Source organism: Neoarius graeffei, chromosome 6, assembly GCF_027579695.1.
Source record: "Neoarius graeffei isolate fNeoGra1 chromosome 6, fNeoGra1.pri, whole genome shotgun sequence".
In the NCBI taxonomy this organism is placed as follows: Eukaryota; Metazoa; Chordata; class Actinopteri; order Siluriformes; family Ariidae; genus Neoarius; species Neoarius graeffei.
Window position 1 is genome coordinate 34,448,922 of NC_083574.1, and position 25,578 is coordinate 34,474,499.

Genomic DNA, 25,578 nt, shown 5'->3' on the forward strand with positions numbered 1-25,578 from the left:
GGTTGTTTTTAAAGTCCTTTGCGTGAAAAGGAAGACATTTTTCAAGCAGTGTCGTAATCCTGTGCTGAATAATGTTGATCCAGTATGAGCAGCTATTTATCTGTTTAATCATATAAATGTGGGGTAAAATAGCTCAACCTGGCACATTCTGTAGCACTTTCTTTGTTAAATTAATGACACATTGATGGGGGGGGGTGGTATTGGAATACAATATTCTTTCTGAAAACAGAGACTGTATTGAGTTTTAGTGAAATGGGCTTTATTTATGATAGAGAGCAGCTTGAGGTGGAAGCTCCGCCTACTTGCGTCACGCCCCGCCTACCGGGCGCTTTAGAGCAGAGCAGAGGGAAAAGAAAGTTCAGTGTTGTCCAGAGATGAAGCAGAGTCAGGCACAGAGCTGCAGGACTGAAGGCTAAACACACAGAATGCGCCAAGGACTGCAAGTGAAAACAGAGGATCAAGATAAGGACCAACTTGTGTTTCTGTCCACAAGCCTGTGCATGCATCAGCTCCTTTCCCTTCTGTGTGTTTACTTGGTGAAGTATCACAGGAGGTAGTGTGGTCCTACTGACACCTTCTCACGAGCAGATGTGGACACTGGACAGACTTGGTCGTGTTATCATCATCATCTGATGAGACAGTTTGTCCTGGAATATTATCAATAAACCACTCATCTCCTGGGACTCTTTGGTGTAGCCGATGTGAGGATATTTTTGTTTTATTTCTGCTTCTCATTCATAAAACTCTACCATGGAGGGTTCAGCACTGAAGCTTGTCATTTCTCTATGGTGCCAGCTCATGATCGCAACCTACAGTCTGGAGATAAGTGCTTACGACTTTGAGAGAGAGAGACCGGCTAAATGTGAGCCGATCATCATCCCGATGTGCCAGGGCATCGGATATAACATGACCCGGATGCCCAACTTGATGGACCATGACAATCAAAAGGAGGCAGAGATTAAGCTGAATGAATTCGCCCCACTGGTGGAGTACGGCTGTGACGTCCATTTGCGTTTTTTCCTCTGCTCTCTCTTCGCACCCATGTGTGCCGATGAGGTGTCCACGTCCATCCCTGCCTGTAGACCAATGTGTGAACAGGCACGTCAGAAGTGCTCTCCTATTATGGAGAAGTTTAACTACGCATGGCCTGATTCTTTGAACTGTTCTAAATTGCCTACCCGGAATGACCCGAACGCACTGTGCATGGAAGCGCCCGAGAATGACACCAAACCAGAGCCGAAGAAAGGAGAGGGGATGCTTCCGGTGCCTCCGCGACCCAAACAACCTGGGCTGGGAAGTGGGCGTCCAGGGGGCACCATGGGAGTCTGTGAGAACCCAGAGAAATTCCAGTATGTGGAGAAGAGTGAGTCATGTGCTCCGCGTTGTTCCTCAGCCGTTGATGTGTTCTGGTCCAGACAGGACAAAGACTTTGCTTTTATCTGGATGGCTGTGTGGTCCACTTTGTGTTTTGTTTCCACAGCTTTCACAGTCCTAACTTTCCTCTTGGATCCTCATCGCTTCCAGTACCCTGAGAGGCCCATCATATTCCTGTCTATGTGCTATAATGTTTACTCTGTAGCCTTCATCATTCGCTCAGTAGCTGGAGCAGAGAACATTGCCTGCGACCGTGAGAATGGGGAGCTTTATATTATTCAAGAGGGGCTCGAGAGCACAGGCTGCACCATAGTCTTCCTCATTCTGTACTATTTCGGCATGGCCAGTTCAATCTGGTGGGTCATTCTCACACTCACTTGGTTCCTGGCTGCAGGAAAAAAATGGGGTCATGAAGCCATCGAATCTCACAGCAGCTACTTTCATATGGCCGCCTGGGGCATACCGGCACTAAAGACAATAGTCATCCTCACAATGAGGAAGGTGGCAGGTGACGAGCTGACTGGGCTGTGCTATGTGGGCAGCATGGACGTGGGGGCGCTAACAGGTTTCGTCCTGGTGCCACTGTCCTGCTACCTTGTCATCGGAACATCATTCATCCTCACTGGCTTTGTTGCACTTTTCCACATTCGGAAGGTGATGAAAACCGAAGGTACCAATACGGAGAAGCTGGAAAAGCTAATGGTTAAGATTGGCATCTACTCCATCCTCTACACTGTTCCTGCAACCTGTGTCATCATTTGCTACTTCTATGAGCGCCTCAATATGGACTACTGGAAATTCCGAGGGCTGGAGAGCAAGTGTACTACCTTTCCAGGCCGAAGGAATGAGGACTGCAGTCTGGGAACATCTGTGCCCACAGTAGCCGTGTTCATGCTGAAGATCTTCATGTCGCTGGTGGTAGGCATCACCAGTGGTGTGTGGGTGTGGAGCTCCAAGACCTTGCAGACCTGGCAGGGGCTCTGTAGCCGGAAACTGGCAGACAGGACTAGCAGGAAGCATTGCAATGGTGGGAGCTGCAGTAGCACCCATTGCCATTACAAAGCCCCAGCCGTGGTATTGCACATGTCCAAGACTGACCCCTACTCAGACTGCCCAACGCATGTATGAGAAGAACTCAAGTGTGTGTTTGTGTATGTGTGTGTGTGTGTGTGGAGTTCCTCTCAGCTGAAATGGAGAGAGTGACCTCATCTGTAATGTACTCTATGGACTTATACTACTCCTCCCTGTGTGTATGACAGTGTTTGAGAGCAGGCTTAAAGATGATTTGTTCATGCTCACCAAAGAAAGTGAAAGTTGTGAAAAAATGGACACAAAGAAAGCTGTACGTATGTTGCGGCTTATCGCTAAAGAATGGACTGATCATCAGTGTTTTATAGTTAAAGGGAATGTTTATTATTGCTTTCTGTAGAAGTGCAAAAAAAATTTCAAATCTAACCTGTAATGCAGTCTTTTATCTGTCGCACACAAAGAAACAGACGTGCATGGAGGTATGTGTATAAGATGTTCTTGTCCACATTTAGCTCAATTCGTGGCATTTATGTGTTTTAAAAAGTTTTCATAGTTCTTATTTATTGTGTATATATTTAATTTAGTTTGGTCTTGGTCTTTTCAAGGAATGGCCTGTAAACAAGCCTTTTGTAAACAAGTTATATTGATGGGCCAAATTAACAAAAAGTGCCTTTTTTTGAAAACAAAAAGATATTAAATTATATTATATTTTGTATATCTGTGTATATCGATTACTTGACTTCAGACTAAAACAGGTTCTTTCTACACTACATGTACACATGGCTTGACGTGCACTGATAAGACTGCTCACTGATGCACACTACCAGCATTTGACTGTCAGTATTAGATCAGATCGTCTGCTCGGGAATGATTTGTTCTGGGTATTAGATTGATAGCCCGATAAACATTTTGTAGTGAGGCTTAGTTTGTTTTCATCTGCAAGGTTCGTCATTTTTCAAAATCAGCCGGGGTGGGTGTTCCAAAATTTGAAAAGCCTTTTTTTTTTTTTTTGTTGGAAATTTTTGCATACGACTTCCTTTAACTTGAACTTCATAGTTGTTGTTGTTGTTTCCTCCATTTCTTCAAAACTGGATAATAGGGAGTGTATCAGTGACATTGGTAGAACAAACATAATTTATTTCAAGTATATTTGATTTTAAGTATGATACAGGACATACTGATGTCAATAAACTTGTTTATTTATAAATCAATAAATTATAAATTTATTTAACAATAAATTTATTTGCAAACTTTTTTCCTTCATCCGATGACATTTTAAGACACAGAATAAAATAAGCCCCTTACCAAAACACAGTTTTTAATTCTGTTGTCGGTGTACACAAATAGTGCTATTATTTCACTCTAATCTGTGAATAGATGGTGCTGGACTGTTGTGTTTGCATTCAGGGGAGTAGAAGCACAGAAGAAAAAGCCTCTGATGCTTGTCTCAGACTTGCCACACGCTTTAATAAGACTTGGACAAGTTGGGTCAAAGCAATGCAAATATTTAGATGAAGTAGCTGGTTTGCATGTGAAAAAAGTAGGCTCTGGTTCAAATGCAAATGAAACCTTGAGAGACTCTTTCAGGATCCCTCAATGGAGGAGGCTCCCTCTGAATTGCCCATTCAAACAGGGGCACTGTGGGACGCGATGTTTCTACCAAAGCACATCAAGTTTTCTTGGGAAGTGTGTAAAACAAGGTTGAGCCTAGAGATTAGGATTCAGAAAACTTCAATCAATCTGTGTGTTTGACTTCCTGACAATAATACACATTTTCACTGGATGTCATGTCACAGGTAGTTAATGTGTGTATTTGTGGAATATTTCCTCATCACACTATACAATTAACACATATTCCACAAAATCGAGTTGTGCATGAGCTGATAGCCGATGAGGCGCGTACGATGAGATTGAGTGGAATAAATGTTTTATTATATCCACATTCACTCAATTTTGAGAAAAGAGCATTTTTATTTTTTGCAAATTTGATAAATAAAAACTTTATACCAAACGTCCGACAAAATAATTTCCGTTAAACAACCGGAGAAATGACAGGAGCAATTTGTGAAAAATGCAATAATAATAATAATAATAATAATTCTTGAAAAATAAATACTTTCATTCCATAGTTTGTTGCTTTTTTTGTATGTTGGGGGGTTTTGTTTTCGAGTAGAGTTTTTATTTCGTCCTCGGTTGGTTCAGCAACACGCGCTGCCATTTTGTTTTTCTCTACTCATGGTATATGAGCTGATATCCTAGTAGTAGCCACAATAACCTGGTGACTTGTCCGCCTCTCGCCCATAGTCAGCTGGGATAGGCTCCAGCTTGCCTGCGACCCTGTAGGACAGGATAAAGCAGCTACAGATAATGGATGGCTGGATGGATCCTAGTAGTAGAGTAGCCAATCAGAGCACGCGATTGCTCATATCCAGTGAATGTGAGTAGAATAAATTAACATTTTTCATCACAAAATAAGAGAATCATTGAAGAGAGTGATGAGACAGTGGCCATGGATTTGTCATGTCAGCATTCGTATATGTGGAAAATTAAAGGATCATGTCAAGACTCAAAAATTTGTGTATTTTGGGGGGGCATTGTTGAGCAATGGCGGAATAAGACATGTTCTCAATAGCACCGGTAACTTGACTCTTATTTCTAAACTAAATGTCTGTACAGTAGACTCCCGCCTATTCGCGGTTCAGTATTCGCGAATTCACATATTCGCGGGATTTTATATAGACCATATCTCCTATACATTCGCGGAAATCTCAGCGATTCGCAGTCATTTGTGGCGAACATATCGAACATTTACGCACTGCGAACGTTTACGCACTGCTACATTCTCGGAGCCGAATGCTCACTCGCTATTGGCTGAAGTTTGAATGGCGGGCTGCTGCTCATTGGCTGATACGAATGAACGCATTGTACAGTACAGTCTCATGGTTCCCGTAGTTCAGACTTGTTCACGTGTTGTGCGTTCTTGGTATTTTTGAATAATTTTTACGCCCTACAATGGCTCCTAAACGCTCTCCATCTTCTAAGCTCCTGCCAAGGAACCTAAGCGCCAGAAGAAGGTAATGACGCTGCAGGAGAAGGTAGGACTTCTCGATATGCTAAAGGAAGGGAAGAGTTTTGCGGCAGTGGCTCGTCACTACGGCATCAACGAGAGTACCGTGCACTACATAAAGAGCAGTTTTATGGGGGGGGGGTTACAAGTATTCGCGATTTTGGCTTATTCGTGGCCATGTTCGGTCCCTAACCCCCGCGAATACTGAGGGCTTACTGTATATCCACACTAAAGCATTCTGGAATAACAAACTAAGACTCTACCAAATGGAAAACTGAAGATTTAGGGAGAAAATGTCAATGGTAAAGACAAAAGTTAAGGAGAATGACCAACAAGTGCAAGGCCCTGACCAAGCACTGGATCCTGCTAATGTGGCTATACCTGGTGATAAAAGTGAGGACCCACCAAATAGTGCAGTACCGGCCACCATTGCTGCTTTGTAAAATGATGTCACCGTGGTCCAGGAGATAAGATTGAAGCATTCAGTGCTAATTCATCACACATTACTAAAGCTTTTCACTTGACATGAATAATTCCTCCAGATGACTTAACGATAAATTAAACAATACATTTTTTAAAAATAGCTTCACAAGCATTAAAATGCAAGCACATTTTCCTGCCAAACTATAGATAATGCTAATATATTTGGATTATTTTAGAAGAATAATCGTACAAATGGCAAAATTATTATACTAATATGATGATAATCATACACCTGGCCTCGCTGCTCCACATAAGCTCCGCTTTTTCAGTCCTTTGATGTGAGCCAGTCATGCAAATGAGATTAATTTCCCTGCTGCTTGATCCAGAGCCTGGTGTCTTCCAACTGTATTTCTTACTGTTTGCCTCTTCAGCTGCACTCGAAGCATCTACTGCTTTTAAAGAACACCTGAAGACTTTATCCATCAAGATATATATATGATGTATTTTTTTACATCAGAAAAACCTATCATTTTAACGGGGTGTGTACACTTTTTATATCCACTGTGTGTGTGTGTGTGTATATATATATATATATATATATATATATATATATATATATATATATACACTCACAGAAAAAATGAGACCACAATAAATTATTTCAAAACTTTTCCAACCTTTAATGTGACCTATAACCTGTACAATTCAATTGAAAAACAAACAAATCTGTCAGGGGAAAAAAACATAAAAGATAAAAAGTATAATAAGCTGGTTGCATAAGTGTTCACACCCTTAAACTAATACTTTGTTGAAGCACCTTTTGATTTAATTACAGCATTCAGTCTTTTTGGGTCGGAGTCTATCAGCCTGCCGCATCTAGACTTGGCAATATTTGCCCACTCTTCCTTGTAAAAGCGCTCCAAATCTGTCAGATTGCGAGGGCATCTCTTGTGCACAGCCCTCTTCAGGTCACCCCACAGATTTTCAATTGGATTTAGGTCTGGGCTCTGGCTGGGCCATTCCAAAACTTTTTTGGGGTCATTGTCGTGCTGAAAGATGAAATTCCTCTTCATCTTCAGCTTTCTAGCAGACACCTGAAGGTTTTGGGTCAAAATTGACTGGTATTTAGAACTGTTCATAATTCCCTCCACCTTGACTAAAGCCCCTGTTCCAGCTGAAGAAAAACAACCCCAAAACATGATGCTGCCACCACCATGCTTCACCGTGGGTATGGTGTTCTTTTGGTGATGCGCAGGATTGTTTTTGCGCCAAACATACCTTTTGGAATTGTGGCCAAAAATTTCAACCTTGGTTTCATCAGACCATAACACATTTTCCCACATGCTTTTGGGAGAATTGATGGTTTTTTGGAGGTTTTTTTTTTTTTGCAAAATTTAGCCTGGCCTGGATGTTTTTCTTTGTAAGAAAAGGCTTCCATCTTGCGACCCTACCTCATAGTCCAGACATATGGAGAATACGGAAGATTGTTGTCACATGTAGTACACAACCAGTACTTGCCAGAAATTCCTGCAGCTCCTTCAGTGTTGCTGTAGGCCTCTTGGCAGCCTCCCTGACCAGTTTTCGTCTTGTCTTTTCATCAATTTTGGAGGGACGTCCAGTTCTTGGTAATGTCACTGTGTCCCATATTTTCTCCACTTCTTGATGACGGTCTTCACTGTGCTCCATGGTATATCTAATGCCGTGGAAATGTTTTTGTACCCTTCTCCTGACTGATACCTTTCAACAATGAGATCCCTTTGATGCTTTGTAAGCCCTCTGTGAACGCTGGCTTTTGCTGGAGGATGCAACTGAGTAAATGTCTGAACTTTATTTGGGGTTAATCAGAGTCATTTTAATTGATGGCAGGTGTGAACCCAAAAAGACTGAATGCTGTAATTTAATCAAAAGGTGCTTCAACAAAGTATTAGTTTAAGGGTGTGCATACTTATGCAACCAGCTTATTGTATGCTTTTTATTGTTTATGTTTTTCCCCTGAACAGATTTTTTTTTTCAATTGAATTGTACAGGTTATAGGTCATATTAAAGGTGGGAAAAGTTTTGAAATAATTTATTGTGGTCCCATTTTTTTACATCAGAAAAACCTATCATTTTAACAGGGTGTGTACACTTTTTATATACACTGTGTGTGTATATATATATATATATATATATATATATATATATATATATATATATATATATACACACTGTATACACACACGTACATACATATACAGTGGTGCTTGAAAGTTTGTGAACCCTTTAGAATTTTCTATATTTCTGCATAAATATGACCTAAAACATCATCAGATTTTCACACAAGTCCTAAAATTAGATAACGAGAACTTAGTTAAACAAATGAGACAAAAATATTATTCTTGGTCATTTATTTATTGAGAAAAATGATCCAATATTACACATCTGTGAGTGGCAAAAGTATGTGAACCTTTGCTTTCAGTATCTGGTGTGACCTCCTTGTGCAGCAATAACTGCAACTAAACATTTCTGGTAACTGTTGATCAGTCCTGCACACCAGCTTGGAGGAATTTTAGCCCATTCCTCCGTACAGAACAGCTTCAACTCTGGGATGTTGGTGGGTTTCCTCACATGAACTGCTCGCTTCAGGTCCTTCCACAACATTTCGATTGGATTAAGGTCAGGACTGACTTGGCCATTCCAAAACATTAACTTTATTCTTCTTTAACCATTCTTTGGTAGAATGACTTGTGTGCTTACAGTCGTTGTTTTGCTGCATGACCCACCTTCTCTTGAGATTCAGTTCATGGACAGATGTCCTGACATTTTCCTTTAGAATTCGCTGGTATAATTCAGAATTCATTGTTCCATCAACAATGGCAAGCTGCCCTGGCCCAGATGCATCAAAACAGGCCCAAACCATGATACTACCACCACCATGTTTCACAGATGGGATAAGGTTCTTATGCTGGAATGCAGTGTTTTCCTTTCTCCAAACATAACGATTCTCATTTAAACCAAAAAGTTCTATTTTGGTCTCATCCGTCCACAAAACATTTTTCCAATAGCCTTCTGGCTTGTCTACGTGATCTTTAGCAAACTGCGGACGAGCAGCAATATTCTTTTTGGAGAGCAGTGGCTTTCTCCTTGCAACCCTGCCATGCACACCATTGTTGTTCAGTGTTCTCCTGATGGTGGACTCATGAATATTAACATTACCCAATGTGAGAGAGGCCTTCAGTTGCTTAGAAGTTACCCTGGGGTCCTTTGTGACCTCGCTGACTATTGCACGCCTTGCTCTTGGAGTGATCTTTGTTGGTCGACCACTCCTGGGGAGGGTAACAATGGTCTTGAATTTCCTCCATTTGTAAACAATCTGTCTGACTGTGGATTGGTGGAGTCCAAACTCTTTAGAGATGGTTTTGTAACCTTTTCCAGCCTGATGAGCATCAAGAATGCTTTTTCTGAGGTCCTCAGAAATCTCCTTTGTTCGTGCCATGATACACTTCCACAAACATGTGTTGTGAAGATCAGGCTTTGATAGATCCCTGTTCTTTAAACAAAACAGGGTGCCCACTCATAGCTGATTGTCATCCCATTGATTGAAAACACCTGACTCTATTTTCATCTTCAAATTAACTGCTAATCCTAGAGGTTCACATACTTTTGCCACTCACAGATATGTAATATTTGATCATTTTCCTCAATAAATAAATGACCAAGTATAATATTTTTGTCTCATTTGTTTAACTGGGTTCCCTTTATCTACTTTTAGGACTTGTGTGAAAATCTGATGATGTTTTAGGCCATATTTATGCAGAAATATAGAAAATTCTAAAGGGTTCACAAACTTTCAAGCACCACTGTATGTGTGTGTGTGTGTGTGTATACATACATACATATATATATATATATATATATATATATATATATATATATATATATGTGTGTGTGTATATATATATATATATATATATATATATATATATATATATATATATATATATATACTGGTGAAGCATTGTGTTATTAGAATGTAAGAATGAGTGTAACAATAGCCCACTGTGCATAAACATTACAATCACCAGAATGGCGAATCGTGATCTCGCGATATGAATAGTTGAGCTCGCGTGATCAAAGGTACGCAAGAACGAGTGGTGAAGCCACTATGTTATTGTGTTGTAAGAATGTAAGAATGAGTGTAACAATCGCGAAACTTTGTAACCAATCAGCACTTATCCTGATCAAGTTCGCTGACCCGTTCTACTTCTTGATAAACTTCAGAACCAATCAGAACCAGAAACAAAATAAGAGAAACCTCATTATAATGTCATAGTATCAGAAGATAATTGGCAGATAAAAAGATAAATGAAATTCACCACGTGGTTCACCAAGGCTACTAATTCAATATCAAGTAAGTGGTGTTTATTTTAAGAAAATGTACCTTTTGATTATCACAGCTTTTTGTTTGGTCCTTCTGAAAGGTCAAATGAAAGGCTTTGTAAGTTTTTTTTTTTTTTTTAGCTTTTTGGCAGATATTTACACCAAGAATTCCAGCCATTCAACAAAAACTCGAGAAGGCAGCAAAGACAACGCTGGAATCTTTTGAGCGATCTGCTCGGCTTGCAATTACAAAAGTCTCATGTGGGAATGAATCAGGTCCTTCATGAAAACTAAAAGTATAATTGGTCAAACTTCTGCTATTCGCTTTAATTTTTTCATTTTATTTTTTATTTGAGAGTCTTTATACTACACTTGCGAAACAAAACATGCTCATTAGTACTAAATAATGCTTCTAAGACAATTCATGAACAAGTGCTTTCTTACTATTTTGAAAATAGATCTAGTTCACAGTACTGGATTTTGAACAAAACACAGTAAACAAAATTGGTAACCAAAATACTACAAGCCCTGATGCTGCTCACAGCTTGGTGATGCTTGCAAGAGATGAGGCAAGTAGAATTGATAACATGTATACAGTCAAGCCAGAAAGTCTGCACACCCCTTTCACCTTCTCCACGTTTTATTACGTTACAGACTTATTCTACAATAGATTGAGTTCATTTTTTGTCACAAAATTCTACACAAAATAGCCCATAATGACAAAGTGAAAGCAGATTTTTAGGCATTTGTGCTAATTTAATCAAAATCAAAATTTAAAATATCATATGTATACAAGTGTGCACACCCTTTGATATGACACCCAAAAGTGAGCTGAGGTGCATTTTGTTTCCACTGATGCTGCTTGAGATGTTTCTATAACTTAATTGGAGTCCACCTGTGGTAAATTCAATTGATTGGGGATTGCCAACACCTGCCTATATAAAAGGTCCCACAGTTGACAGTGCATGTCAGAGCAAACTCCAAGCCATGGGGTCAAAGGAATTATCTGCAGACTTCAGAAACAGGATTTTGTCAAGGCATAGATCTGGAGAAGGGTACAGAAAAATTGCTGCACCTTTACAGGTCCCAAAGAGCACAGTGGCCACCATCATTGGTAAACAGAAGAAGTTTGGAACCACCAAGAATCTTCCTCGACCTGGCTGCCCGGCCAAACTGAGCGATCGGGGAAGATGGGCCTTGGCCAGGGTGGTGAGCAGGACCCCGAGGGTCACTCTGACAAAGCTCCAGCATATCCTTGTGGAGATGGGAGAACCTTTCAGAAGATCAACCATCCAGGCAGCACTCCACAAATCAGGCCTTTATGGTAGAGTGGCCAGGAAGCCACTCCTTAGTAAAAGGCACATGACAGCCCACTTGGAGTTTGCCAAAAGGCACCTAGAAGACTCTCAAACCATGATGTGGCAGCGGGGGCGTGGTCAAGCGCCGGTCTGTGACAGGAGGGCGGAGTCAGGGAAGGTGAGTGGCAGAATCACTACACCTGAGAACAAGTAACCTGTGTTTGTGTGTCTTCCCAGTGACCGCGCCCGATTTAAAGAGGGAGAGCTGAGAGCAGAAGAGAGCTGATCGCTGAACGAGACGCTAGTGCGTGTGTGTCTCTGTGTGTATTAAATATACCGATTGTTAGACTGAAAAGTTTGGCAATAAAGCCGTTATTTCCCTCCGATCTCTGTCCTGCCATCCTCTGTGCTCCACCCACACATAGCGAACGTTACACATGAGAAACAAGATTCTCTGGCCTGATGAAGCCAAAATGTAACTTTTTGGCCTGAATGCCAAGCGTCACGTCAGAGGAAACCAGGCACCGCTCATCACCAGGCTAATGCCATCCCTACAGTGAAGCGTGGCAGTGGCAGCATCATGATGTGGGGATGTTTTTCAGCAGCAGGGATGGGGTGACTAGTCCTGATAGAGGGAAAGATGAATGCAGCTAAGTACACTGAGATCCTTGAAGAAAGCCTGCTCCAGAGCGCTCTGGACTTCAGACTGGGGTGAAGGTTTACCTTCCAACATGACAACGACCTGACGCACACAGCCAAGAGAACAAAGGAGTGGCTTCAGAGAAAGTCTGTGAATGTCCTTGAGTGGCCCAGCCAGAGCCCAGACCTGATCCAATTGAACATTTGTGGAAGGAGCTGAAAATGGCTGTGTACCAATGCTCCCTATCCAACCTGATGGAGCTTGCAAGGATTTGCCAAGAGGAATGGGCAAAAGTGTCCAGAAACAAGTGTGCCATGCTCATAGCTTCTTTCCCAAGATGCCTTGATGCTGTAATTGCTGCCAAAGGTGCATCAACCAAGTATTAGGCTAAGGGTGTGTACAGATATGTAACCCCTACATAACCTATTTTTGTCAGTAAAATAAAATTGCCTATTTTCTAAAAACCTGCTTTCACTTTGTCATTATGGCCTATTTTGTGTAGAATTTTGTGACAAAAAATGAACTCAATCTATTGTAGAATACGTCTGTAACATCATAAAATGTGGAGAAGGTGAAAGGGGTGTGCAGACTTTCCGACTTGACTGGATATGCTATATTTACTGTATGGACATGGTATCAGAAAACAATTTTATTTATAAGCAGTAGCCGCATGTCTCCATAGGGTACCTGTTTGTTTGTTTTTTAGTTTGTCCTAAGTAATAGATTTTCCGTGAGAAATGAGTGTAAGCTGTAAATCTCAGTCACCTTTTCGAGAGATGTTCTCTTTAACAAGTGTTTTTTCCTGACACCTTTGTGTCAAAGCCTGGGTTACTGGGATGATAATTGAGCACATCTCATGTTAGCATCCTGTGTTTCAGAATCTACAGTGTCAATACATGTCTGGATCACTCACACGGCCAGTGCTAGCCTTGACTGATTAGATTGGTGACCCGTTTTGGACCAAGGTCTTTTCACTATAAATGACAGATAAGCAAGCGGCATCAAGGATCAACAATTATTAACAAGCCTCACCATCTCATCACCACTGAAGTCAACAGCTGCTTTAGTTTCCATTTCATGAAGCTTACAGACCAGTACATTTAAAAACATTTTTATGTACAGGCAATTAAGAGTTATATTTCTACATTTAATAATACACAACCTAGACCTTTCACGAGGTTGAATTTGACCCAGAGTGACCGATCTAAGTAATTTATTTAGCTCCGTTTTAATGAAAATGGGTTACAATAGCAGTCAGTCCCCTGGAGGCAACTTTAGCAAGACAAGCTTTCTTTTCATGAGCTGTAGTGTTCAAAGGAGTGCTGACATAGTAAAGTCAGTGGTGCTATTTTATGGCAGTGTGTGTTGGTGTTTTTCAGCTCAGGTTGCCTCTCCAGAGTAGGGTTCTTTAACATTCACAATGCCAGTAAACTGCAGCTGGTGAGAGAGAAAGCATATGCGAGTGAGAGTGTCACAACATGGAACTAATATGACCCTGCCCACAGACATGAGGTCAAAGCTAGCAAACATGCATGAACACACACACACACACACACGCTCACTTGTAATAACTCCATTATCTAATGCTGTGGGTTGCATAGCCTTTAATTATAGATACACTTCCCCTGGTAGTTCACGTTTCCCTTATATAACAACTTTAGTCATTATATTATAAAGTAAAACCCCAGTGTTTTTAAATTTAATCTCTATCCATAGTGGCTGTAGCATGTGTGTGAATTTTGTCAGGGTTCCATGTAGTAATAAAACCTGTTGACTGAAAAGTTAGTTTTAATAGAAATCGAAGGGCAGAATTTCCATTTGATTAATAAATGTTTAAAACAAAAGACTATATAGCATAAATTCAAAACTACAGATCTTCCATTCAAACATTAAGGTCTTGAGAGAAGTTCTGACCAAAATATATACAATTATATTATTTAATCTGCTCACTGGAATGATTCAAAAAAGGTCGATTTGCTGAGGTATGCTTTTATAGAGGTGGAAATTGACTGTGTTGGTAACCCCTCAAAAAGTACTGCTTACAGATGTAAAGCTTATTTTATAAGTAACAAATCAACACTTCATAAAATGTGTTTTTGTTGGTTATTAATCCAACAACTGCCCTTAGACTTCCAATATAATCGAGTTTTGAGCAAACAGGTTTTCCTTCTTTCTCAGTACAAAGAAATAAGTCAAGATGATCATCAGGAAGTGGGTTTCCTTTGCAGTTTTGCACAAAATAGAATCTTTTTTTGTTAAAGTTGGCAAAATGCAATTGCAAATGGTCTGTGCTTCCACTGACTGATGTTTTGTGATTGTTAAATCGTTTGAAAAACCACCTCGTGTGAATGTATAAACTTTTTTTCAATATTTGAGGGTTTTCAAAATTCACGTTTTCATTATTTGTTTGTTTTTTAGTTCATAATTTAAAATTGTGCATTAAGCAGGTTCACGGAAACCCACCTAGTGATAATTAAATAATATTGGCTGGTGTTGAGTGATATATCAGATATGTTCCATTCAATGAAAAAAAAACAAGCGTATATTATTATTATTATTAAACATACACATTCCTTTCAGGGGGCGGCACGGTGGTGTAGTGGTTAGCGCTGTCGCCTCACAGCAAGAAGGTCCTGGGTTCGAGCCCCGGGGCCGGCGAGGGCCTTTCTGTGTGGAGTTTGCATGTTCTCCCCGTGTCCGCGTGGGTTTCCTCCGGGTGCTCCGGTTTCCCCCACAGTCCAAAGACATGCAGGTTAGGTTAACTGGTGACTCTAAATTGACCGTAGGTGTGAATGTGAGTGTGAATGGTTGTCTGTGTCTATGTGTCAGCCCTGTGATGACCTGGCGACTTGTCCAGGGTGTACCCCGCCTTTCGCCCATAGTCAGCTGGGATAGGCTCCAGCTTGCCTGCGACCCTGTAGAAGGATAAAGCGGCTACAGATAATGAGATGAGATGAGATTCCTTTCAGGTGCTCAACGCATCTTTCTCTTTCAAAATTCTCTCAAAATCTTCTGTATTTAACGAAGCAAACCTGGCGGCCATGTTTGTTTACAAATTGTCACAGTCACTTGCTAGCGCAGAAGTTTTACATCTCCGATGTGTGACATCATGTTGTCTTGACAACCATCTCATCTCATTATCTCTAGCCGCTTTATCCTTCTACAGGGTCACAGGCAAGCTGGAGCCTATCCCAGCTGACTACGGGCGAAAGGCGGGGTACACCCTGGACAAGTCGCCAGGTCATCACAGGGCTGACACATAGGCACAGACAACCATTCACACCTACGGTCAATTTAGAGTCACCAGTTAACCTAATCTGCATGTCTTTGGACTGTGGGGAAAACCGGAGCAGCTGGAGGAAACCCACGCGGACACGGGGAGAACATGCAAACTCCGCACAGAAAGGCCCTCGCCGGCCACGGGGCTCGAACCCGGACCTTCTTGCTGTGAGGCGACAGCGCTAACCACTACACCACTGTGCCGCCCTCTTGACAACCATGCAATATCATAAACCATATTCAACGCTCATTCTCCATTGGGTAATACACGTAGGATAAGCGATATGCTCACAATATTGCATGCTATCAAACCAAATGAATGAAACCTCCTAGAAAGTGAATAGAATACATGTTTTTATTCCATCAAAAAAGTGTCCTGTATGGATAATAATTGTACATACACTCCAGAGGCAATGGACAAGGATGAGGATGAAATGTGGCGCTTTGCTTTAAGCAACATTCCCAAGTCATTGTCCTGGAGTGAACCAGCACTGCATACAGTATCTCCAAGCTCTGGCATATGATTTCCCCATCATCTAACTGAGATCTCCTTAATCAGCTCAATCGCAAGTGTAAAACAGGAAAAACGCAAAGCTACAGGAACAGCATTCAGACTGAGAAATGCTGATCACCATCCGGTTTCCAGACCAAATTTAATTCGCTGCCATGTGTATGATAAAAAACAATCATTATGGGATGGCTTTCCTGTACCCCACCTCAGTTTATCACTCTGCCAACATCCACCCAGCCCTCGGGAAAGAAGAAAGAGAAAGAGGAGAGAGAAGGGAATAAAAGCACCCCTCATTACACCCATTCCCTCTCCCCTCCACCACCCCCGGAGTACTATTCCTTTCGCACTGTGTTTTGATGTGTAAATGAGCGCATTGAAAAGCTGCAGGCCCAAAAGAGATGCTTTCCATGAAAAAGCAGCAGTCGCAGCACAGCAGGGACCACGAACCGATCCGTTCAGCTCAGCATGGGTGCTCAGTTCAATCACACACACACACACAATTACATATACACTCAAGCATATAGTGTATATGCACTTTTTTCTTTAATTTTTTACATTAACTTAGTCTAAAACAAACAACCATAAGTCTGGGTACTAGAAAATCCAACACACATACCCAGATTTAAAATCAACCTCTCATCTGATCTCTCATACGTACATACACACATATAATGGCAGTAACTATAGCTCTTCACTCACAAATCTTGAAGTCAGCACAAATGAATGTGTCAAGTTCAACTCAGTCTTAAAGGAGCCAGTTGAAAGCCTTGGTGTGAAATTGGGCAGCTATGTCCAGGGCTAAAATTGCCTGAGGTGGAAAGGCAGATCCCAAAAAAAAAAAAAAAAAAACGGGCGGTCTATGCACGGCAGGAAACTATGCATGAAAATATGTTTTAATATTTTTAAAACAAACACTGGAATTCTCAGAATAACACAAAAGCCGCCCAGAATCCAGAATATTCTACCACTTTGGAACAGTGAAGCCATTGTGTGAGTTCATGAACAGTGAGTGCCCGGAAGAAAAAAACCCAACACAAAATAAACTATTGTAATTTTTTGAGGGAAGTGGAGTTGAACTGTCTGCGACATATCACACCTCTGGCGTTCTGTATCTAACCACTGTTCTTGTTTTATTCGAACCCATTCATAACGTTTATGTTCTGTAGTCAAGGCCAACAGTTGTGGTAGCATCCAGCAGTGCTAACATTCATGCTGCATTTCCAAAGCCACTAATAGACCCCAAATCTGCTTTGGCTGCAGGTAATTTGGATAGATAACAAACCCAAATCCACAGTACAGTCTATGTGTGATTTTAAATGCCTTGTGCGGTAATGGAGCGTAGTCGCCAAACTTGCAGGATCTGACAGATTTAGCGACAATGGTTCAGAAAACCTGCCGAAAAATTTATTTCATTCCTTTCTCCAGTCTTGAAAGAAAAAAAAACCCATAACTTATGCAAAATTATATACAAAATGGAAATCAAGTGCGTCTTGATGTGAAATAGTCACTCTAGTCTTGCATGTGTCACCCAAACTTGCTCTGAAGCATTTGTTTGTGTGCCGATTTAAATCCAGCAATTTTGTTGCTCTTCGTCCAGAGGGTTTAACAGCTTTATTCTTCCTCCTTCTGTATTTCAAAGTGGCACTTACGCATCATGACGGCAGACGTTTGCTGGAACAGCAAAGTGACAGGAGCTCGTCGAGGCCTTTCATCGCCAGCTTGTCATGTCGCACCATCACAGGCATGCTGTTATTTAGGTCACAGAGACTTCTACCAATTTTGATTTCTGTTGCTAGGCAGCCCACCTCTCTAATCTGCCTCGCTGATGCCTCTTTTTTCTCCCTTTCGTCTACTGATCCCTTGTAATCTCTCCCTCGCTTCCTCTCTCTAGAGAGAGAACAAAATCACAAGGGAAAAGCAAGTGGAAAAACAACAACAAAGAGAAATGAACAATACGGCATCATGGCCTGCTTTTCGAAACATGGAGAGGGCGAGTGAAAAAGAGAAAGAGGGTGTTAGTCGGCCTCGTTCCACAATACAGCTTCCTCGATCTCGGCCTCTTCTCAGCTGCAAGTCTGTAATGTCTACTGGTGCCTTCTGCACACACTCACACCTCTTCTTCTAATAGCTAAACACACACCCTGATGCACTCTATCTCTCTTTCTGGTATCCATATACACACTTCCTGAGAGGACAGCATGGTCTTGTCTAGTATTCTCGGCGATAACTTGCCCTCATTCAGGATCCAGCCTGGAATTTTTTCACCTCACGCTCTGCTATAAAGACTAACCCACTGGGACTCGTACTCCAAAAGAGAGCTGGCACATATCTCTCTGTCTTTCTCTGCTTTGTCTCTCTGAGCGTCTCATACTCTATGAGCTTGTCTCCGGAGAATGCTAAAATATTCACTGTGTTCCAAAGAGAGACAGAGAGAGAGAGAGAAAGAGAGCACCATGGTTGATGATGCCACTTTCATCTTCTCCCGTTTAACAAACTTCAAAGGATGCTATTTTAAATCAGGCTTGGATATAAGTACAAGTGCATGCAAGAAGCAACAAACTCACAGTTACTCCAAGGTAATTCTGCAATCCGCTAATGCACAGAGGAAGTGGATCAGCGGTTAAATGAAGGCAAAGAATTCAAAGAGGAGCCAAGGCAAATAAAAGGCAAAGCAACAGATTCTAGGAAGTGATAGCATCATTAGTGAGATCAGTCAAAGAGATTTAGGAAAACACATAATTGCTTGATATTTGATTTCTTTTCCATGGTAGAAATATGATTGTGATTAATTTCCTGCAAATCAGCCCAACATTTTGTGCGATTTTCCCTAAAAGGTCAGATTGACAAAGAGTTGGCTACTGAAACCCCCATCAAAGGAAACAGTGGAGTGTTTTTAAAAGCCCTATCAATTGGTAACTTGAGCTTAAATTCTTCTTTGCTTTCAAGTAATTTATTTACACTTTTAGATATATTTTATGACATTTTCCCTTCCTCACAGAGGTCAGCTTCAGAACACAGTAGCCAAGTCGCAGCCCTTATAGCCACAGAAATATATGAACTCTGATTTGTCTTTTCAAATGCTTTAAATGTCTTATTTACAACCTTAAATTATTAAAGCTAGACTGCCTTTCAGATTTTTCAAGTGTAGGTCATAAAAAGAATTTTCCCCGACACCCAATTATTTTTATTTAGTGGACCGAAAGCTACTGAATTCCAATCACAGACTTCCAATTTCATTAGGTTTTTTTTTAATAGAACAATTAATGAATTTAGCACCATGTGGCCCTAAATTCTCTGCTATTTTTTCCTGCTTCACCATGACCCAATACAAGGTACTACGTCATGCATCATGTGGTGGGCTTTCCCTGTTCGCGCAAGGCATTGTGGGATACAAATTTGAAACAGGAGAGAAAAATGGAGGATGTGAGTGTGCGAATGAAACATGAAAGACCGACTACAGTAACGGAAAGAGAGAAGAAAAGACATTATGTTGCGAAGGAAAGGAAACGCAGGACCAAACTAATAAATATCGGCGGTCAGCGAGCACCTCGGTGTGATCAGCTGTTCGTTTAGCGACAGAATGATGTAACTGTCAGTGCACGGTCAAAGGTAAACCTGTAGATGGCAGTAATGCAACACTGGATGCCAGCTGTTGTAAAACCCAAAAGAAGAAGAAAAAGATGATGAAGGTAAGCATGTGCATGCGCACACGGACATCCTCTGTCTGCTTGACTGTGCAAAGCAAGCGATTTCATGCATATGATTTGTTCAGGAATCCCCTCAAATTAAATAGCTTCCCAGCCACAGAATGGCCTGGTTTTTTTTTTTTGGTTTTTTTTAAGATAGTACAGAAATAAACATATATCCCAATGACCAAATTTCAGAGGGAACTAAATTTCACCAATTTTATGAAATCGAAAGGCTGTCTACTTTTAATGCAAAATGTGAAATGCACACTAGCACAATAATAATAATAATAATAAAAACCAGAGTGGTGTAGTGGTTAGCGCTGTCACCTCACAGCAAGAAGGTCCGGGTTCGAGCCCCGTGGCCGGCGAGGGCCTTTCTGTGCGGAGTTTGCATGTTCTCCCCATGTCCGTGTGGGTTTCCTCTGGGTGCTCCGGTTTCCCCCACAGTCCAAAGACATGCAGGTTAGGTTAACTGGTGACTCTAAATTGACCGTAGGTGTGAATGTGAGTGTGAATGGTTGTCTGTGTCTATGTGTCAGCCCTGTGATGACCTGGCGACTTGTCCAGGGTGTACCCCGCCTTTCGCCCGTAGTCAGCTGGGATAGGCTCCAGCTTGCCTACGACCCTGTAGAACAGGATAAAGTGGCTACAGATAATGAGATGAGATAATAAAAACCTAAATTATATTAGGCTTACAACATCTTGTACTAATACTTATTTTTACTGATCTAGTTAGCTAGATTAATCTTGTATTTTGAACAGGACTGTGATAACTGCCTTATATTTTAATTTAGCACACTAGCATACTTGTGCAGTAGCTTGAATAGATGGCACTAGCTATCTCCTAGTATTAGTTAGTTTACTTTTCTTGCTAAGAGCCATCAATTTGTTAGCGAGCGCTTCGCTAACTCCAGCATCATCTATTATGTTCTTATTTATAACTAAGCTACAACCCTGATTCCAAAAAAGTTGGGACAAAGTACAAATTGTAAATAAAAACGGAATGCAATGATGTGGAAGTTTCAAAATTCCATATTTTATTCAGAATAGAACATAGATGACATATCAAATGTTTAAACTGAGAAAATGTATCATTTAAAGAGAAAAATTAGGTGATTTTAAATTTCATGACAACAACACATCTCAAAAAAGTTGGGACAAGGCCATGTTTACCACTGTGAGACATCCCCTTTTCTCTTTACAACAGTCTGTAAACGTCTGGGGACTGAGGAGACAAGTTGCTCAAGTTTAGGGATAGGAATGTTAACCCATTCTTGTCTAATGTAGCATTCTAGTTGCTCAACTGTCTTAGGTCTTTTTTGTCGTATCTTCCGTTTTATGATGCGCCAAATGTTTTCTATGGGTGAAAGATCTGGACTGCAGGCTGGCCAGTTCAGTACCCGGACCCTTCTTCTACGCAGCCATGATGCTGTAATTGATGCAGTATGTGGTTTGGCATTGTCATGTTGGAAAATGCAAGGTCTTCCCTGAAAGAGACGTCGTCTGGATGGGAGCATATGTTGATCTAGAACCTGGATATACCTTTCAGCATTGATGGTGTCTTTCCAGATGTGTAAGCTGCCCATGCCACACGCACTAATGCAACCCCATACCATCAGAGATGCAGGCTTCTGAACTGAGCACTGATAACAACTTGGGTCGTCCTTCTCCTCTTTAGTCCGAATGACACGGCATCCCTGATTTCCATAAAGAACTTCAAATTTTGATTCGTCTGACCACAGAACAGTTTTCCACTTTGCCACAGTCCATTTTAAATGAGCCTTGGCCCAGAGATGTCTGCGCTTCTGGATCGTGTTTAGATATGACTTCTTCTTTGAACTATAGAGCTTTAGCTGGCAACGGCGGATGGCACGGTGAATTGTGTTCACAGATAATGTTCTCTGGAAATATTCCTGAGCCCATTTTGTGATTTCCAATATAGAAGCATGCCTGTATGTGATGCAGTGCCGTCTAAGGGCCCGAAGATCACGGGCACCCAGTATGGTTTTCCGGCCTTGACCCTTACGCACAGAGATTCTTCCAGATTCTCTGAATCTTTTGATGATATTATGCACTGTAGATGATGATATGTTCAAACTCTTTGCAATTTTACACTGTCGAACTCCTTTCTGATATTGCTCCACTATTTGTCGGCACAGAATTAGGGGGATTGGTGATCCTCTTCCCATCTTTACTTCTGAGAGCCGCTGCCACTCCAAGATGCTCTTTTTATACCCAGTCATGTTAATGACCTATTGCCAATTGACCTAATGAGTTGCAATTTGGTCCTCCAGCTGTTCCTTTTTTGTACCTTTAACTTTTCCAGCCTCTTATTGCCCCTGTCCCAACTTTTTTGAGATGTGTTGCGGTCATGAAATTTCAAATGAGCCAATATTTGGCATGAAATTTCAAAATGTCTCACTTTCGACATTTGATATGTTGTCTATGTTCTATTGTGAATACAATATCAGTTTTTGAGATTTGTAAATTATTGCATTCCGTTTTTATTTACAATTTGTACTTTGTCCCAACTTTTTTGGAATCGGGGTTGTATTTTTATGCCTTTTTTTGTTTGTTTCCACATCTGTTACGGACATTACTATAACAGGCTCTTTCTTTAATGTTTACTAAAAGCTAGTTGACTAGAATTTCACTAAAGTATAGCTAGTTAGCTGCACCAAGCTAAAGTCCTTATATAATTTACACTCTGAGAGATTGTAGTTCAAAGAACTGCAGTGTGATTTAGCAGATGTACAACGTGAATAGCAAAGAAACATAATGGCTGCAGATTATCTCCGTACTGGGTTTTGTTCAAAAGCATGGTCTTTGTATAGATCTTGAGAAAGGTAAGACTTTTATGCCCTTTTTGTTCTTTCTTCATTCTTTCCCTTTCACTCCCTCCCACTCTCTTTCAGTCTCGCTCTCTCTCTCTCTCTCGCTTTCTCTCTCTGTTGTATTGTAAGGACTTCGTAAAGGCGTAGATAATGCTTTAAGAGAACACTATAATGAAGTTAACCCTCAGATTTCCTCTTGGTATTCTCTCTTTCTCCTTTTGACCTCAAACTTCCCAGCGTTTGGAAGTGTAGATCGAAAGTAAGTGAGTGTGTGTGTGTGTGTGTGTGTGTGTGTGTGTTCGAACCTGTAGCTACAATGTATTTGTCACAAATTAAATGATCTGGCTATTATAGTGTATGTTCAGGGACATATTCTATAATCTGTAGAATTTTTTATTATTTGAACACTTTAATCATTTGGCTTATTACCCAATTATTTATCTTAAAACATACTGTTCATTAAATATGAATTACTAAGAAATGAAGAACTCTACGAAAAATATTTTATGAGGGTTCTTGGGTTGTTGCTATCTTTCTCAAGAGGTTCTACTTTATACCACCTTTGATAGGGATACACTATTGTAGGGTTCGACTTTAAGATCCACCAGAGGGCAAAACTGAAGAACCTTGAAGGGTTCTAGTTTTGTTTTTCATTTGTTTGCTTGCTTGCTTCCTTGTTTTTTACAGCTCCAGGGTCCCCTAGCTTGACCACAGGTTACCGTCTGGATTTTCTGTGAATGTTCTCCCTGTGTTTGCATGGGTTTCCTCAGGGTTCTCCAGTTTTCTTCACCTCCCAAAATGTCAGTAGGTAGACTGGCTATGCTAAGTTGTGCCCAGGTTTTAAATTCAGGATGTTTTCCTATCCAGAGTGTATTCCTCCCTTACACCCAGTGTTCCTGGAGCACACTCCAGATCCACCACAGTCCTGACCAGGATGATAAAGTGGTTGCTAGGTTTTGATCTGTCTGTACCGAAGGAGGTTGAATTGACAAAGTATGATCTAGGAATGTAGACCTCTGCCGCCGAAGAAATTCTGCCTCACAGCTCAATCTGGGAGCAAACAGTCACTGACACAGACACAGCTGATGTTCAGAGATGTTTCTCAGTTTATTGTAGGACAAACATGAGTACACATTCACATTCAAGAGTGTGTTGTAGCTATGTGACTGGATGATGATTTTAATTGACGAAGCTAAGTTATCTATGCATAATGTACAGTAAATGGGTGATGAAGCATTACATCACTGGTTTAGACTACACTACTGTATGAAATAAGCGAGACATTATGTACCATTACATGACCCATCAGGATCATAGTCTTATGAAAAAGAGAAAGGCATTACTAGTCGAAATTGCTTTCATTAAGCAGAGAGCAGAATGTATGAGCGAAGATAAATCTCAAGGATGTAACCAACCAAAACAAGTAACAATTAGAACAGATTGTTCCATTGTCAAGAACAAGTAGCAATCAAACCAGCCTGTATCAGTTCAAGCATGCCAAACAAATATCTCTATCAGTGGTTACTCAAGATGAATGAATGAATGAATGAATGAATGAATGAAAGTAGTTATGAAAGTGAAAAATACTGATGGGAGTTCAAAGTGCTTCCCTTCCAGATTTACTTCTCAAGGAAAATAAGGACTTCCTGTCGTGCATAGGGACATCCTTTATGGAATATCCTTCACGCAGGGATCTCCTATCTTTCTATATGTTTGCTTCATATTCAGACTACCTTTTTTTTCTCAAAAGAAACAAATCTTTTCATCATTAGGGGGCCATTGTGAAGTGTTGTATTTGTTAGCACATCTTCCAATACGGCAGCACGGTGGTGTAGTGGTTAGCACTGTCGCCTCACACCAAAAAGGTTCTGGGTTCGAGCCCAGTGGCCAACGAGGGCCTTTCTGTGTGGAGTTTGCATGTTCTCCCCGTGTCCGCGTGGGTTTCCTCCGGGTGCTCCGGTTTCCCCCACAGTCCAAAGACATGCAGGTTAGGCTAATTGGTGGCTCTAAGTTGACCGTAGGTGTGAATGTGAGTGTGAATGGTTGTTTGTCTCTATGTGTCAGCCCTGCAACGACCTGGCGACTTGTCCAGGGTGTACCCCGCCTCTCGCCCATAGTCAGCTGGGATAGGCTCCAGCTTGCCCGCGACCCTGCACAGGATAAGCGGTTATGGATAATGGATGAATCTTCCAATACAACAGCCATTTCCATCATGTTCAACATGCCTGCTTTATATCTACCTTTAAAAACATAATGCTGTGCATACTATACTGTACAGATACAGAGTACTGCATTTGATATGCCACTTTACCTCTTAACGTTTCAAGTCCACAACACTGCAGCTTAAGAGTGAAAGTATTTGCCCAACCTTTTTCCCCTAATGTGAATTAAGGCTTTTTTCTCTTGCCAGGGGTGTTGACACAGACTGATTATTGTACAGCACATAGTTCAACTTTAAAGAAAACCAGCTGGGAAAAGACACATGCACACACTGCTGCTTTTGTTTGGTGCCAATAGGTTATGGCCTCTGACATCCTAGCTTATTTAAAAATCAAGCCAGTGCTAATGTTTCTTTAACTCTGAATTTCACTTCTGTGAAGGCTGGTCTCTAATATTAAACCCATAAATGTAACTACTGGAGGCATTATGAGGAATATAAAGTTGCAGGTAGTTATGTAAGGGAGGTAAACATGCTTTGCATGCACTGTAACACCAACTCTGCCCAGGATGCTTTCTTTCCAGCAGGGTTTTATTTGCTGCTAAGTGGTGCAGCATACACACTTTTTTCGTGCTGTTTTCCTGATTCCCAGAGCGGCCCTACATGAGATCGGAGTCCTCTCCTGTCGCGATTTGCTGCATTTAGCCGGACATGACTCGCTGTTACACACTAATTACACCTTTTGGGGAGTCTTTTATGAGGTACGTTTGCTTTGTTTCACACATCTGGCTCTGTTTACGAGCGAACACAGGCACTCGTAAAGATACAGGGGATCTTGTCAGCATTAGGGGGCCATTAATGATAGCCAGAACCCTGATTAAGTCAGATTTTACAATAAACAGTCCAACACAAGCAGG

The 25,578-nt window shown here is 41.1% G+C and overlaps 1 protein-coding gene across 1 annotated transcript; it reads left to right on the forward strand.

Annotated features, from left to right (window-relative positions):
* The first annotated feature begins 378 nt into the window (after nucleotides 1-378).
* fzd9b (frizzled class receptor 9b) lies at nucleotides 379-3,067 on the forward strand. The gene has a single exon (XM_060922890.1). The coding sequence runs from the start codon at nucleotides 751-753 to the stop codon at nucleotides 2,500-2,502; it is 1,752 nt and encodes a 583-aa protein (XP_060778873.1). The 5' UTR covers nucleotides 379-750; the 3' UTR covers nucleotides 2,503-3,067.
* The last annotated feature ends 22,511 nt before the right edge of the window (nucleotides 3,068-25,578 follow it).